Source organism: Aquarana catesbeiana, linkage group LG05 (genome assembly GCF_042186555.1).
Source record: "Aquarana catesbeiana isolate 2022-GZ linkage group LG05, ASM4218655v1, whole genome shotgun sequence".
Lineage (NCBI taxonomy): Eukaryota > Metazoa > Chordata > Amphibia > Anura > Ranidae > Aquarana > Aquarana catesbeiana.
The window spans coordinates 33042462-33060203 of NC_133328.1; the positions used below are offsets into that span (position 1 = coordinate 33042462).

Here is a 17742-nt window from a genome sequence, read left to right on the forward strand (position 1 = left end):
GGATTATGGTGTGGGGTTGTTCTTCAGGGATTGGGCTTGGCCCCTTAGTTCCAATGAAGGGAACTTTTAAGGCGTCAGCATGCCAAGACATTTTGGGCGTTATTATGCTCCCAGCTTTGTGGGAACAGTTTGGGGATGGCCCCTTCCTGTTCCAACATGACTGTGCACCAGTACACAAAGCAAGGTCCATAAAGACATGGATAAGTGACTTTGGAGTGGAGGAACTTGTGAATGAATTACAGCGGAGACTGCGTGCCAGGCCTTCTTATCAGTGCCTGACCTCACAAATGCGCTTCTGGAAGAATGGTCAAACATTCCCATAGACACACTCCTAAACCTTGTTTCCAGAAGAGTTGAAGCTGTTATAGCTGCAAAGGGTGGGCCAACTCAATATTGAACCTTACAGACTAATGCCGCATACACACGAGCGGACTTTCCGGCAGACTTGGTCCGACGGTTCCCCCTAAAATCCATACCAGACCCCGATCTGAGCACTCAGCCCGGCCGGTCAGGAAAGGGGGTGGGGACGAGCGAGCATCCTCCCCCTCCTGAACCGTACCAGGCCACATGCCCTCAAAATGGGGGGGTGGGTGCTTTGGGGGAGGGGGCGCCCTGCGGGGCCCCCCCCACCAAAAAGCACCTTGTCCCCATGTTGATGAGGACAAGGGCCTTTTCCCAACAACCCTGGCCATTGGTTGTCGGGGTCTGCGGGCGGGGGGCTTATCGGAATCCGGGAACCCCCTATAATAAGAGGGCCCCCAGGTCCTGCCCCCCCCCACCCTGTGTGAATGAGTATGGGGTACATGGTACCCCTACCCATTTACCTAGGGAAAAAGTGTCAATAATAAAACACACTACACAGGTTTTTAAAGTCATTTATTAGACAGCTCTGGGGGGTCTTCTTCCGGCTTTGGGGGTCTTCTTCCGACTTCAGGGGTCCCTCCGGTTCCTCTTCTCCCGGTGTTCGACCTCTGCTCCCAGTGTTCCAGTTCTTCTGCCGGCTTCTCCGCTATCTTCATGCCGCTCTTTTGCTAGCGGAGGCCCGGACTTCTGGCTTCTGGCTTCTTGGCTTCTTCTCTTCTTCTCTTCTTCCGATGTTGACACGACAGTCTCTCAGGCTGGAATGCTCTCTGAGCGCTCCGATGTGACTTATATAGGCGGAGACCCCGCCCTCTTATGCCGTCACAGTTCCTGGGCATGCTGGAACTGTGATGTTTTAGGGGGGCGTGGTCAACATCACCCGGTGACCACGCCCCCTAAAACGTCACAGTCCCAGCATGCCCAGGGACTGTGACGGCATAAGGGGGCGGGGTCTCCGCCCATATAAGTCACATCGGAGCGCTCAGAGAGCATTCCAGCCTGAGAGACCATCGTGTCAACATCGGAAGAAGAGAAGAAGCCAAGAAGCCAGAAGTCCAGGCCTCCGCTAGCAAAAGAGCGGCATGAAGATAGCAGAGGAGCCAGCAGAAGAACTGGAACACTGGGAGCAGAGGTCGAACACCGGGAGAAGAGGAACCGGAGGGACCCCCGAAGTCGGAAGAAGACCCCCGAAGCCGGAAGAAGACCACCCCGGAGCTGTCTAATAAATTACTTTAAAAACCTTGTGTAGTGTGTTTTATTATTGACACTTTTTCCCTAGGTAAATGGGTAGGGGTACCATGTACTTTTGGTAATATAGTGTATATTCAACAGCCCAAACAAATAAAATTAGAGGTAAAGCTGAACTCCAGGGATGATATATTTTGCATACCTACATTGGTCCAGCTTGGCACAATGTAAGTATTCATATGTAATACTGGTTTGTGGAAGCTGCAAATCACTGTACGAGCATTGTAGCAGTGATGGCTGCAATCTTCCAGGTGTCAATTGGGTGCCCTTCATAGTAACCACATGGCCGCCATTCAGAGAATGCGAATGAGAAGCATTCTCAGATTTTTTTGAGGTGCAGAGGAGGGCTGGTGACATCACAATCTCCACATCCTCCAAACAAGGGTATGCTTTGCATTCATGGAGAAAACTACAAGACGTTCTCTGAATGGCGACTGTGCTGAGGGAGCAACCAGAAGCACAGCACCCAGAAGATCACGGCCATCGCTGTAGTAGCTTGGGCTTCGACAGAGGTTGATCAAGTAGGATGTATGCAAGCTGGGACAACATAAGTATGCCAAATAAATCGATCAGCCATAATATAATGAGTACCCACCATAACATTATGACCACCCCCAAAATATTGAGAAGGTCCCCCTTTTGCTGCCAAAACAGCCCTGACCCATCGAGGTATGGACTCCACAAGACCTCTGAAGTTATGCTGTGGTATCTGGCACCAAATTGTCAGTAGCAGCTCCTTTAAGACCTGTAAAGATGGCCAGAGGTGGTTCGAATCTCGGCTGGCTCAGCAGGGGCCGGCTGAGATTCGAACCATGTATGTGCAGGCTGAATGTACCCAACTTGTTTGATCAATAAACTTGGGTACACCAGCCTGTTGGATTTTAAATGCAGCTATTGCTAGCGGGTAATATAGCCGCCAGCAGTAAACACTGTGTTCTCCCAGCGGCAGTGGGGGAGCTCGCTCCGCTGGGAGAACACAATAGCTCTGTGGGAGGAATTCCCCCATCAACACTGACTGTTGATGGGGGAATCCCATGGTTGCAAGAAATAAAATAGCTCTATCTATGGCCAGCTTAAGTTGCGAGGTAGGACACCCATGGATCAGACTTCCCATAGTGCCTCCTGGTGCCATCTCTTCCCCAGGTAACACATACAGGTGGCCATCCACAAAATATAAAAGAAAACATGATTAACCAGACCAGGCCACCTTCTTCCATTGCTCCATGGTCCAGTTCTGATGTTCACATGCCCATTGTTGGCACTTTTAGCTGTGCAAATTAGTCAGCATGGGCTCCCTGACCGGTCTGCGGTTACACAGCCCCATACAAAAAAAAAATGCAATGCTCTGTGTGTTCTGTCACCTATCAGGACCAGCAATAACTTTTTCAGCTATTTCAGCCACAGTTGGTCTTCTATTAAATCGGATTACACAGGCCAGCCTTCACTCCCCACATGTATCAGTGAGCCTTGTCCACACTTGACTCACCACCCATGTCGCCAGTTCTCCAGTTTCCTTTTCATGGACCACTTTTGTCCTGACCACTGCAGACTAGCAACATCTCACAAGAGGTGCAGTTTTGGAGTTGCTCTGACCCAGTCGTCTCGCCATTACAATTTGGCCTTTTCAAAGTCACTCAAATCCTTACACTTGCCCAATTGTTCTGCTTTCAACACATCAACTTCAGGGAGAACATGTTCAATTGCTACCTAATATATACCACCCACTTTCAGGTGCCATTTCAAAACAAGATAATCAATGTTATTTACTTTACCTGTCAGTGGTCATAATGTTATGGCTAATCGGTGTATATTATGCCTAAAGTTCAACCTTAGGCCTCATACACATTGGGCATCAAAACCACCACTTTTAAGGACGTTTCACTTTTTGTTTTTGCCTCTAAATGCTCCTCCATGTTAGCCTATGTGTCTATGCACACAGGCATTTACAGGCATTTACAGGCAGAGAAAAAAACAAAAAACAAACATCAACTGCGCGTTCAGGAGGGGAGTGTTTCAGCAGAAAAACTGCCTGACATGCCTAAGCACGCCTAAATGCATTTAGGTCTTGAACATTCATTTCAATGGGCAGAATACATTAATATTCCGGTCAATGGAATAAATTAACTCCCAAACACTTGATGTGACTTAACGCACATAAACAAAATGTGGCTTTAGGCAGGTTTCTTACTCTGCTTTTCTCCTTTCAGGAGAAAATGCCTTCAGAAGAAATTCAGAAAAGTGTGCATGAGGCCTTAAATGTACAATAGATTACGCTGTAACCTATTTATACTTCGCTTTGTGTTTCGATTTCTTGAATTAGTTAAAATTTTTTATTTAAAAAATAGTTAAAAAAAAACATTTACTATAATGCCCCGTACACACGGTCGGATTTTCCAACTGAAAATGTTCGATGGGAGCTTGTTGTCGGAAATTCCAACCGTGTGTAGGCTCCATCTGACATTTTCCATCGGAATTTCCGTCACACAAAATTTGAGATCTGCATCTCAAATTTTCCGACAACAAAATCCGTTGTCATAAATTCCGATCGTGTGTACACAATTCCGACGCACAAAGCTCCACGCATGCTCAGAATCAAAAAGAAGAGCCGCACTGGCTATTGAACTTTTTCTTGGCTCATCATACATGTTGTACGTCACCGCGCTCTTGACTTTCGGAATTTCCGTCAAGATTTGTGTGACCGTGTGTATGCAAGACAAGTTTGAGCCAACATCCGTTGAAAAAAGACCATGGATTTTGTTGTCGGAATGTCCGATTGTGTGTACAGGGCATAAGTGTCAATTTGTATAGAATTTGTATGCATTTTCAGCCTGTTTTTGATGGATGACAGAAACCTGCTATTATTACCACAAAAATTATGTTACAAGTTGAGTATAGTAGCAAGTCCTAGTTGCAATTTTGAAACACCCAATACGAGGACAATATGCGACCGGCCTAAACTATGTGGCATGTTCACCAATGCCAGGAGCATGGCGGACAAGATGGGTGAACTAGAGATACTGTTGTACAAGGAGGATTTGGATTTTGTGGGAATTTCAGAGACCTGGTTCAACAGCTCTCATGATTGGCTGGCAAACATTCAAGGGTATACCCTATACCGCAAGGATAGAGAGGGTAAAAAAGGGGGAGGGGTATGCCTATATATCAAGAATAATGTACAAGCGAATGTGAGAGATGACATCACTGAGGGAGCTAGAGAGGAGGTGGAATCCTTATGGGTAGAGCTCCAAAGGGATGAAGCTAAGGGGAAAATAATACTGGGAGTATGCTATAGGCCCCCTAACCTGAGGGAGGAAGTGGAGATGGATCTCCTATCACAAATTGGATTAGCAGCAAGGATGGGAAGTGTTATCATAATGGGGGATTTTAATTATTCAGACATAGACTGGGCGGAGGGAACCGCGCATTCATTTAAGGCTCGCCAGTTCCTTAATGTCTTGCAGGACAATTTTATGGGTCAGATGGTAGACGCACCAACTAGAAATAAAACATTACTGGATCTACTGATTACCAACAATACAGACCTGATAACAGATGTGGAAATACGGGGCAATTTAGGTAACAGCGATCACAGGTCAATTAGTTTCAGCATAAATCACACAAATAGGAAACATAAAGGGAATACAAAGACACTGAATTTCAAAAGAGCCAACTTCCCTAAACTACAAACCTTGCTAAAAGGCATAAATTGGGATAAAATATTAGGAACAAAGAATACGGAGGAGAGATGGGTTTGCTTTAAGAGCATATTAAATAAGGACATTAGCCAATGTATCCCATTGGGTAATAAATTTAAAAGAGCGAACAAAAATCCTGGATGGCTTAACTCCAATGTAAAAATGCATATAAAAGCAAAGGAGAAGGCCTTCAAAAAATACAAGGTTGAGGGATCATCCTCAGCATTCAGACTTTATAAAGAATGCAATAAGAAATGTAAGGGTGCAATTAGGACGGCTAAGATACAACATGAAAGACACATAGCGGAGGAGAGCAAAAAAAAAATCCCAAGAAATTCTTTAAGTATGTAAACAGTAAAAAAGGGAGGACAGACCATATTGGCCCCATAAAGAATGAGGAAGGACATCTGGTTACAAAGGATGGGGAGATGGCAAAGGTATTGAATTTATTCTTCTCCTCAGTCTTCACGAGTGAATCGGGGGGCTTCAGTAACCAAAACTGCAGTGTTTATCCTCATGACACAACACAGGAAGCACCTCCATGGTTAACAGAGGACGGAATTAAAATTAGACTTGAGAAACTTAACATTAATAAATCACCGGGACCAGATGGCTTGCATCCGAGGGTACTTAGGGAACTCAGTCAGGTGATTGCCAGACCGTTGTTCCTAATTTTTACAGACAGTCTATTGACTGGAATGGTACCAGCTGATTGGAGAAAAGCCAATGTAGCACCAATATTTAAAAAGGGCCCAAAAAATCCCTGGGAATTACAGACCAGTTAGCCTAACATCAATAGTATGTAAAATCTTGGAGGGGATGATAAGGGACTATATACAAGATTTTAGTAATAAGAACGATATCATTAGCAGTAATCAGCATGGATTCATGAAGAATCGTTCTTGCCAAACCAATCTATTAACCTTCTATGAGGTGAGTTGCCATCTAGATAAAGGAAGGCCCGTAGACGTGGTGTATCTGGATTTTGCAAAAGCATTTGACACAGTTCCCCATAAACGTTTACTGTACAAAATAGGGTCCGTTGGCATGGACCATAGGGTGAGTACCTGGATTGAAAACTGGCTACAAGGGCGTGTTCAGAGGGTGGTGATAAATGGGGAGTACTCAGAATGGTCAGGGGTGGGTAGTGGGGTTCCCCAGGGTTCTGTGCTGGGACCAATCCTATTTAATTTGTTTATAAACGATCTGGAGGATGGGATAAACAGTTCAATCTCTGTATTTGCAGACGATACTAAGCTAAGTAGGGCAATAACTTCTCCGCAGGATGTGGAAACCTTGCAAAAAGACCTGAACAAATTAATGGGGTGGGCGACTACATGGCAAATGAGGTTCAATGTAGAAAAATGTAAAATAATGCATTTGGGTGGCAAAAATATGAATGCAATCTATACACTGGGGGGAGAACCTCTGGGGGAATCTAGGATGGAAAAGGACCTGGGGGTCCTAGTAGATGATAGGCTCAGCAATGGCATGCAATGCCAAGCTGCTGCTAATAAGGCAAACAGAATATTGGCATGTATTAAAAGGGGGATCAACTCCAGAGATAAAACGATAATTCTCCGGCTCTACAAGACTCTGGTCCGGCCGCACCTGGAGTATGCTGTCCAGTTCTGGGCACCAGTCCTCAGGAAGGATGTACTGCAAATGGAGCGAGTACAAAGAAGGGCAACAAAGCTAATAAAGGGTCTGGAGGATCTTAGTTATGAGGAAAGGTTGCGAGCGTTGAACTTATTCTCTCTGGAGAAGAAACGCTTGAGAGGGGATATGATTTCAATTTACAAATACTGTACTGGTGACCCCACAATAGGGATAAAACTTTTTCGCAGAAGAGAGTTTAATAAGACTCGGGGCCACTCATTACAATTAGAAGAAAAGAGGTTTAACCTTAAACTACGTAGAGGGTTCTTTACTGTAAGAGCGGTAAGGATGTGGAATTCCCTTCCACAGGCGGTGGTCTCAGCGGGGAGCATTGATAGCTTCAAGAAACTATTAGATAATCACCTGAATGACCGCAACATACAGGGATATGTAAGGTAATACTGACACATAATCACACACATAGGTTGGACTTGATGGACGTGTGTCTTTTTTCAACCTCACCTACTATGTAACTATGTAACTAAGTTGAAGTTTAAACTGCTCATACTTTGCCTTCCCCTTTCCTCCCTCCCGCCCCATCAACACGCTCATGAAAATTTTTAATAAAACCTTTCCATTTTCATTACATACAGTGTGATCAGCTCAAACATGAAGTTAGGACCTCATTGCATTTTTACTTCCTCCAAATTCTAAGAGATGTTACATAGTTGGTGAGGTTGAAAAACGACACAAGCCCATCCATGTAAATTCTAGAATGTTAAATGTATTTGTTTACACTAAAATATCTCACTTTTGCTGGAAGTCCTTGATCAGTTTTTTGGCCTTGTTATATTTCTTCTCCAGGGCCTGGTACTGGCTCTGCGTCTCCTTCAGATGTTCGTTCACCGTGTGGCACAACGTCTGGGCCTCGATCCAGTAACTCTCCAGCTTCATCATCCTATCTTTATTCTCCTCAATGTTCTGTTGAAGCTGTGTCTTCTCAACCTCCCACCTCACCTTCTCATTCTCTGCCGCTTGGAGCTAGAAGGTTGGGAAATACCATTAGTGGGGTGCAGTAAGCAGGACCGGGAGGAAGGAAGGAAGGAAGGAAGGAAGGAAGGAAGGAAGAAAGAAAGAAAGAAAGAAAGAAAGAAAGAAAGAAAGAAAGAAAGAAAGAAAGAAAGAAAGAAAAAGAAAGAAAGAAAGAAAGAAAGAAAGAAAGAAAGAAAAAGAAAGAAAGAGAAAGAAAGAAAGAAAGAAAGAAAGAAAGAAAGAAAGAAAGAAAGAAAGAAAGAAAGAAAGAAAGAAAGAAAGAAAGAAAGACTATAGCGATACCCAACTAGTCATCAGTATTACCTTAATTTTGACAGAATGGGAGAAGCAGCTTTGACATAAATGGTCTCTCTTTTTATTTCATAAAAAATCCTTTCTGTCAGCATTTATTTTAAGGTTTAATTCCACTTTAATACGCAAATGCCAACACTGGCATAGAAAGTTGAGCAAAGTTGGCCACGCAAGCTTAGATTTTTGTTCTAAGAACAAAATTTGTAGAAAAATTGCTCATCAGCACATACTTTCTTGCCATCACCGAGTCAACTAATTTTGTTTGAAAGCCCGTAAAAAAAAAAATATTCTAGTCCTGCTATATGAATGGAATCCCAGACATTTTTAACAGGTTTCTTTACAATAAGTACAACCATATTCAGAGTTAGAATTTAATTTGTTAGAGAAAAACTATAAATTTTTCAATTTTTCCATTCTTCTCCTAATTTTCTTGTCACTAACAGTTGAAAATGAACATCAATTTGCGCCTATTAGAAAATCGAATGAATGATCTGGAAAAAAAGTAATTTAAACGAAAATTTTACTGGTGTATTGCCAGCTTAATAGTTGTATCCTCACAATTGGTCCCTTTGCCACAGATGCTACAAACTAAATGTACAATCCCCTTTAGATCGTGCAACAACTATGTAGTACAAGGTCCTGCATGATGAGATTCAACAGAGGTAGCTAGGTAGGTTTTCATATTATATAGTTTGGGTAAATCTAAAGAAGATTGTAGAATCATTGGAAATGGTACTATTAGTACTAAAACAAAAAATATGCAACATACGTTTGCAAAATGTGACAATGAATTAAAGTGTTTGTTCACCAATGCCAGAAGTCTGCCAAGCAAAATAGGCGAGTTGGAAGCTCTCATGCACGAGGAGAACTATGATCTAATTAGTATTGCTGAATCTTGGCTTCATTCTTCACATGACTGGGCTATTAATATTCCTGGCTATGCCCTCTTTTGGAAAGACAGGGTAAAACAGAGGGGTGGTGGTGTCTGTCTCTATGTGAGAAGTGATCTCGAAGCGAGTGTGAAAGAGGACCTAGTTGATGGAAAGTGTGATGAGTCTGAAGCATTATGGGTGGAGCTATACATGGGTGTGCGCACTACAAAGTTTATCATTGGAGTTTGTTATAGACCTCCCAGTGTTAATAGACTCAGCTCCTTGCACAGATGGAAAGGGCTACAAGGGCTAGGACAGTAATAATAATGGGGGATTTTACCTACCCGGAAATTGACTAGAGTAATGGCACTGCTGGGATAGTTAAAGGGCAAGAATTTCTAAACCTATTACAAGACAATTTTATGGTCCAGTTTATTGAGGCTCTGACTAGGAATGACGCTCTGCTGGACCTGGTAATCTCCAACCATGCAAAGCCTATTACCAATATTCTTATAAAAGAACATCTGAGTAGCAGTGACCATAACATGATTTCATTTAATGTTAGTTGTAAGCAACAAACACATACGGGAAAGATAAAAACACTTAAATTTAAGAGCAAATTTTCCAAGGTTGAGGGCTGCTCTCCAGGACTTAGACTGGGAGGGAATAATGGCATCAATGGACACAGAACAGAAATGGGAATTCTTCAAAAAGACTGTGAACTCACTGCAAAGTATATTCCCATGGGCAATAAGTTTAGAAGGCTAAAAATAAAACCTCATGTCCAAAGTTAAAATGGCTACAAAAAATAATAAGAAAAAAACATTAAAAAATATAGAAATGAAGGAACACTATCATCATTTAAATGTTACAAAGAATATAACAGAATATGTAAAAATGAAATCAAGGACACAAAAGTTCAAAACGAACGACAGATTGCAAAAGATAGTAGTACAAACCCCCAAAAATTCTTTAAATATATTAATAGTAAAAAGGTCAGATCTGAGCATGTAGGCCCTTTACAAAATAATCTTGAGTGGGTGACTGGGGACAAAGAGAAGGCAAAGTTATTAAATACTTTTTTCAGCTCTGTGTATACAAAGGAGCATGGAGGAGCTCATGTCCATAATAGGGATGGTATTGGCACAGCCCCTAATGATTCACAATAACTCAAAAGAGATATGGTTCAGAAATATTTAGACAGGTACCACTGGATTGGCGTAGGGCCAATGTGGTGCCCATATTTAAAAAGGGATCAAAGTCTTTACCAAATAACTATGGACCTGTTAGTTTAACTTCTACAGTCGGGAAGATACTGGAGAGTTTAATAAAAGATGACATAGATGAGTTCTTGCTGGAAAAAAATATTTTAAGCAACAGACAGCATGGATTCATAAAAGACAGAAGTTGTCAAACAAACCTGATATCTATTTATGAGGAGGTAAGTAAAACCTTGGACAGAAGGGTGGCAGAGGACGTGGTATACTTGGATTTTGCAAAAGCGTTTGACACACTTCCCCACACATGGCTCATGTGTAAGGTAAAGTCTACAGGCTTGGAAAGATCAATTTGTAAATGAATAGAAAACTGGCTAAAAGACCGAATTAAGAGAGTAGTGGTTAATGATTCTTACTCTGAATGGTCTAAGGTTATCAGTGGTGTACCCCAAGGTTCAGTGTTGTGACCCTTACTATTTAATATCTTTATTAAATGATATAGGGTCTGGCATTAAAAGTACCTTTTCTGTCTTTGCAGATGACACCAAGCTATTCAGTGGATTAACTTCCTTACAGGATGTCTCCAATTTACAAGCCAACCTCAATGCACTGTCTAATTGGGCAACTAAGTGGCAAATGAAGTTTAATGTTGATAAAATGTAAAGTTATGCACTTGGAGGCTAAGAATATGCATGCATCATACATACTAGGGGAAGTACAACTGGGGGAATCCATAGTGGAGAAGGATCTGGAGGTTTTGGTAGATCATAAGCTCAATAATAGCATGCAATGCAAACTGTGGTTTCCAAAGTGAACAAAGTCCTTTCTTGTATTAAGAGAGGCAAGGACTCCAGAGAGAGAGATATCATTTTGCCCCTGTACAAATCATTAGTAAGACCTCATCTGGAATATGCAGTTCAGTTTCATTGGGGAACTGGAGAAAGTGCAGAGAAGGGCAACCAAACTGATAAGAGGCATGGAGGAGCTCAGCTATGAGGAAAGATTAGAGGAACTGAATTTATTCTCTCGAGAAGAGGAGATTAAGTGGTCCATATAGTGAACTTGGTGTTGAGTTATTCACCTTAAGGTCATCGCAGAGGACAAGGGGGCACTCTTTACATCTAAAGGAAAAAAGATTTGATCTCCAAATAGAGAAAGGTTTCTTCACAGTAAAAGCTGTGAAAATATGGAATAGACTCCCTCCAGAGGTGATTCTTGCCAGCTCATTAGATTGCTTTAAAAAAGGCCTGGATTCTCTCCTAACTGTACATAATATAGCTGGATACTAACATTCATAGGTAAATTTGATCCAGGAAAAATCCAATTGCTTCTCGGGGAAACAGGAAGGAATTTTTTCCCCTGCTGTAATAAATTGGAGCATGCTTTGCTGGGGTTTTTTGCCTTCCTCTGGATCAACTTCTGGGTGAAGAATTGTGTATATGGGATTGTATGATTTTTTTTTTTTGGTTGAACTAGATGGACTTGTGTCTTCTTTCAACCTGACTATATAACTATGAGTGTAGCAAATATGGCGAGTTAGGGGAGGAGTGGGCTGAAGCTCAAAAATCTTCGCCAAAAGTGGCCTTTTCATGTTAGACCGTTCTAAGCTCCAAGGCAACATGAACAGCTAGCTAAGAATACGTGTGGACACCTGAAGGACTGCTAGAGTTTTAATAGATAACGGTGATGAAAAGTTTACTATACGCTAAACAATGCCATAGAGAGAGAGAGCTTGGCACTTGGATCTTTCAACCATGGTTGCACGTCTATGGCAACCTTGCCAGTTCTAGGAGACCATAAGATGATCACTATTATTGGGTCCATCACTAGTGGATGAAAACTTTTATTGATGACTGTAACAGGCCCTGGCATTTTTTGGGGTTGCCTTTTTTGGAAAATCACAGATGCTTTAGCAATGATGGACAACATATTGGTCTTAATAATCATGGGCCAATGACAACCAGACCTGAAACCTACTTCTCAGTCGTTTGCACTGAAATATCCACTTTCATTAATCTGACCCATTTGGAATGAATTGTTTCCTTTCCACATATGACAGACTCTGTTTCGTCTATGTTTTATAATTTCCTGATAATAAACATTTATTGTGTCTTCTATTTCCGTCATGCTTAACAGCCTAGAAGAAAATAATGCTATTTGCTTGCGTTCTGCATGTTCGCGTTTCTAAAATGCTTCCCTGTAATTAAAAGTGCTGTAAATTTTTCAGGAGGAAGATTGAAATGCATTCAAGAAGATTGAAATAACGGCTAAACATTTGGATGCCGATACTGAATGGCTAGGCCTCCTGTGCCAAACCATTAAACTATTTTCAGATGTAAACTTCTCAATACATTGCAGGCACCACTGAATGTTGAAGGCTGTCCAGGGAAAATGTTAAGGGCAGAAACACACTTTTGCACTGCCGTATGTTGCAGTAACGGTCACGTTACTGCAGCACATGTTAATGCACCTTATGTTTTTGCACATTGCAGTGTCTTTCATTTTGAAAGACACCCCAACACATTAAGACAGTAGTTTCCAAACTGTGGACTGGGGGCCAAATATGGCTCTTTGCTTGCCTTTATCTAGCCCTTGGAACTCTGTTCTTTCCACTGAAGCAATGATGGGGCACTGTTCCTCCCACTGATATCAACAATGGGGCACTATTCCTCCCACGTATACCAACAATAGGGCTCTATTACTCCCACTGATACCAACAATGGGGCACTATTGTTCCTACTGATACCAACATTGAGGCACTATTCCTCCCACTGATACCAACAATGTGGTACGTTTCCTCCCACTGATACCAACAATGTGGTACGTTTCCTCCCACTGATACCAACAATAAGGCTCTATTCCTCCCACTGATGCCAACAATGGGGAACTATTCCTCCCACCGATACCAATAATGGGGAATTATTCCTCCCACTGATACTAACAATCGGGTACCATTCCTCCCATTGATACTATCAATGAGACACTATTCCTTTCACCGATTCCAACAATGGGGCTCTTTTCCTCCCACTGCAACCAACAATGTGGCACCATTCCTCCCACTAAAACCAATAACAGGGTATTGCTTACTCCTATTGGCGGCTGGGCTATTTCTACCACAACAAGCCACAGTCTGGCCCCCCTAAAACCTGAAGGAAAGTAAACTGGCCCTTTGTTTAGAAAGTTTGGAGACCCCTGCACCAAGACACTACAGCCCCAATGCACATGCGTTGCAGCTTACCAAGAAGCATTGTAATGCATGACATGTGGTGAGCTGCAAGGCCAAAAATGGTGCATGTCCATTTTCTTGGCCATTCTGGTGTGTTACCACGAAGCATATTAATGTGCAAAAAAACACAGGTTAACACAATGCATCAGGACAGTAAAGCTGGCTATAGATGGATTGAAATTTGTTCGGTTCAGCAGGGTCCAGCAGAATTTTTATCCATGTGTGGACGCTTCTGCTTGACAGAAGTCTAACAAATGATCGACTTCTGTCGAACGAGCTTGTTTGAGAATTTTGCATGATCGGCAGATGCAACCAGCTGCTGAACCAGATGAATTTCTATCCATCTATGGCCAATCAATGGGCTGCAGACAATGTATTCTGACTGAATACAATGGGATTTATTTCCTGAAGGCAAACAGATTGTGTACTTTGCAAGTGCAGTTGCCTCAGAACTTAGTAAGTGATAGGAAGCTTCACTTTAAAAAAAGAATACCCAATCACAAGCAAGGAAACAAAAAAAAACCTGCAGTTTTGCTTGCACATGATTGGATGATGCATGTCAGCAGAGCTTCCCCTCATTTACTAAGCTCTGGAGAAACAGCACTTACAAAATGCACAGTATATTTGCCTTTAGTAAATCAACCCCACTGTCTTAGCGGGGGGAGGATTTCTCCATCCATCTTGATTGCGTGGATGGAGGAATCCATTCTTTTATTTTGGCCGAATGAATAAAAAAAGATCCATCTATGGCCAGCTTTGTTGTGCTGTGATAACAGAGAATGGTCACTAGCTGTGGGGACAGTACCAGAAATAGGCTGTTTGGCTGATCAAATAAAAGACAAATACAATCATCCATGACTGATTCAACATCAGCAAAATGGAGAGGCAAATGTGAATTTACAGCATCCTAAAACCTTGATCAAGCAAGAGTATTTCATTGGTTTCATCCAGGAATGGGCATTTGTAAGAATTTGAATCACCACTTTTAAAGCAACCGTGTCACCAGAAAAAATGTATATGGCAGTTCCTTACAATAATAGAGGTGGCCCATGTTGCCTATCTTTGCTTTGTTCAGTCGCTACAGCCTCCATTAGTCCCTTCATCATGCAACACTCTTGGGAGTGTCAGATGCCTGTGTCCTGCTGCATGCTGTAGCTTCATCCTTCCACATGCCCTACTGCAAATTACCTGGGAGACTGGGAACCGGGGCTCCGGTGCCCCAAACGTCTTTGAAACAGTGGCGGCCCATAATGCAGAGTGCACGGGAACTGCCCCCCCCCCCCATCCATGCGTTTGGCCCCCTAATCTACATGTGAGGTTTTTATTTATCTACATAATGTAGGTTTAGGAGATATTTCTTGGACCTACAGGTAAGCCTTAATCTAGGTCAAAGTGGTCTGTAAGGGTTTACAACCACTGTAAAGCCAGAGGCTCTAATAGGCTTCAAAAGAGGGGGGACTCTGCGCCCCAAACCCACCCAGTTGTGTGACAATAGTGAAATAATACTCTCTATTGTCTTCCTTAATCTCCTCCCAGCCAATCAGCAAATGAGTCCTGAGACCCCTCACCTGATTGGCTGAGAGGAGAAGCGACCCTATTGGTCGCCGAGGAGACGGAGGGAGGAGACGCAGGGGAAGCTGCCGTGAAGCACCAGGAGTTGGAGACGCCGCCCGGAGGAAGCGCTGCCCCTGAACTAGATGGGGTAATTGCAGAGCTTGGGACCAACCATGGGAGGGGAGGGGTACCTATGATCAATCTGACTGACCAGGGGGGCAGGTGGATTGTTTGCCCCCCCCCCCAAAAAAAAAATATACCACCAGCTGCCATTGCTTTGAAATGTAGCAATAATCCCCTGATACAAGGAAGCCAGCTATTCCGTTACCTCTATTGGAACAATTCTTCATTGGCTGCACAGCATGATACAGCAGTAATAAGCTAACATGTTTCGGCCAAAGCTTTACTCATAGCATATGAATAAGGCTTCGGCCGAAATGCATTAGCATGTTACTGTTGTATCCTGCTATGTAGCCAATAAAAATGTGTTCCAATGGATGCTACTGAGTAGCCAGCTTCATTGTATCAGAGGATTAAAGCTTCAACCCGTCACGCACACAACTACAGAACGCAGCAGCGATGCAGGTGTCGGAGGATGGAGCCACACAGGAATCTGAAACTCTGAGAAGTGTTGAAGGGTCTGACAGAGGCTGTAATGCTTCAACAGAGCAAAGGCAAGATATTAGTAGAGCCTAGAAAAGAAACAGGTCTCATCGGGACAACAGTGGAGCAAAGGAACTAACATTAAACAAAACATTGTGAACAGGCAGGCTTTTCTTTGCAGAAGAGAATGCAGTGTCCCATCTGCAATTATATGATGTACCTGTCTGTTTGCAATCCCCTGTAGAATGTACATTAAGCTGCACCTACACAGTTCACTTTACATTCTGGCACACTGCCTGTATTCTGAAATGACTGCACATGCAAGGGGGGGGGTCACGTCATCCCGAGCAAGACAGTAAGTATGTAAATTCTCCGGCGCTTGAGCCGATACCTGCACCCCAATCCCCCCCGTGGCTTTTAGCTGCTTTATTGAAATCTATACAGGGAGATCGGTGCTTGTAGCTCCCCCCGGTAAATCAGAAAAGAAAGAATGCGCATGATCAGACACAATAAACAACAAAAAAGCCTTTGTCCTAGAAGAATTTTTGAACAAATTTTCGTCCAATGGTTCTAATTTGCTGTGAAACAACAAGGAAAATCAGGCAAATGTTCGCCCGATTTTCTTATAGTGTGTACCCCAGTTTAAAGGGGTAGTTCACCTTTACAAAAAAACTGTCTATGCAGGAAAGGGATGTTTGTAGATTAAATCAAGCTCTGACTAAAGATGAATAATACCCTTGCTATAGGTGTAGGCCATTTACATACCTCCCCAAGCCTGACTGGAATACTCCCAGTACATTGCTAAGTGAGGCCTAGTCATCACCGATCACCTCCACCATCACAGGAGGGAGCTCTTCCTCTGATTCAAACCCCCTCACATGCTCTTTCTCTCCCCTGATGAAGTAGCTCGGAGCTCCGCATTTGAGAGCTCACTCCTGTGATGGTGGAGGTGAGCGGTGATGACTAGGCCTCACTTAGCAACGTCCTGGGAGTACTTAGCAATGTTCTGGGAGTATTCCAGTCAGGCTTTATAAGGTATGTAAATGGCCTACACCTATAGCAAGGGCTTTATTCAACTTTAGTCAGAGCTGCACAGTTTGTTTTTATCTACAGACATACCTAATTTGCATAGGCAGTTTTGTGGTAAACTATCCCTTTAAGGCTACATTTACACCCAGACATCCCAACCTGCAAAAACTCAATTCAGGGAGGTGGAGCTTCGCACCCACAACCCCCCAACCTCCCACTGCGGCAAAATATTTTTTAAGTCACTTTTTCAATATTTTTTTACAGTGCTTCTGGGGAAGTGGGTAGAGGGTGGGTGACAGTGGATGGTGTCAGTAGTTTTTTTTTTATTTTTAATCATTGATTTTTTTACAATTTAATTTGTTTTTAATTTTTTTTTTTTTTTGCACAATGCTTTTTGGGGGAAGGGGGTTGGGGTAGTGGACAATGTTGGTAGGGCAGGTAAGAGTGATGTCAGTAATTTTTTTACACTTTTTCATTTTTTAGATTTTTCTTACAATATTTTTTTTTATATATTTTGGGGGGCTTTGGTGAGATATCAGGGGTCTAAACAGACCTCCGACATCTCCCCTTTGAGACAGACAAAGGAACTGAGGACACAGATTCCTCAGTTCCTTTCTCAGCACTAAAGATGAATGAACAGGAGACAGAGGCTCCTATTCATTCATAAACTGAGCAGAGTAAACACAGTTTACTCTGCTCAGGTATCACAGGACACAGGAGCGATCTCGCTCACTGTGTCCAATTCCTGACAGTTCCCCCACAGCCGAGGGGAGAGGAGGGGAGCTGGCTGCGTGGGATGGGGGGGGGGGGACAGGAGTGGCAGAGAAGAACACGGGGGGGGGGGGCGCAGGAGAACAGGGGGGGGGCTGAGAAGGACACGAAGGGGGCCGGGGGAGGAGCACACAGGATCCAGCTGGGAATGATGGGTGCAGCAGGAGGGACAGCTGTGAACACTGATCTCCCTATATAGCTTTTTAGCTGAGAGCCGCGGGAGG

General features: G+C 43.1%; 1 protein-coding gene across 2 annotated transcripts in view; it reads right to left on the bottom strand.

The window, feature by feature from the left end:
• The window catches only part of PPP1R9A (protein phosphatase 1 regulatory subunit 9A), a 342676-nt gene that overhangs the window by 87559 nt on the left and 237375 nt on the right, over positions 1–17742 (bottom strand). For both annotated transcript variants that reach the window (XM_073629582.1, XM_073629581.1), the window contains exon 9: positions 7714–7943. In XM_073629582.1, coding sequence (XP_073485683.1) covers positions 7714–7943 — 230 coding nt within the window. The remainder of the gene's footprint in view (positions 1–7713; positions 7944–17742) is intronic.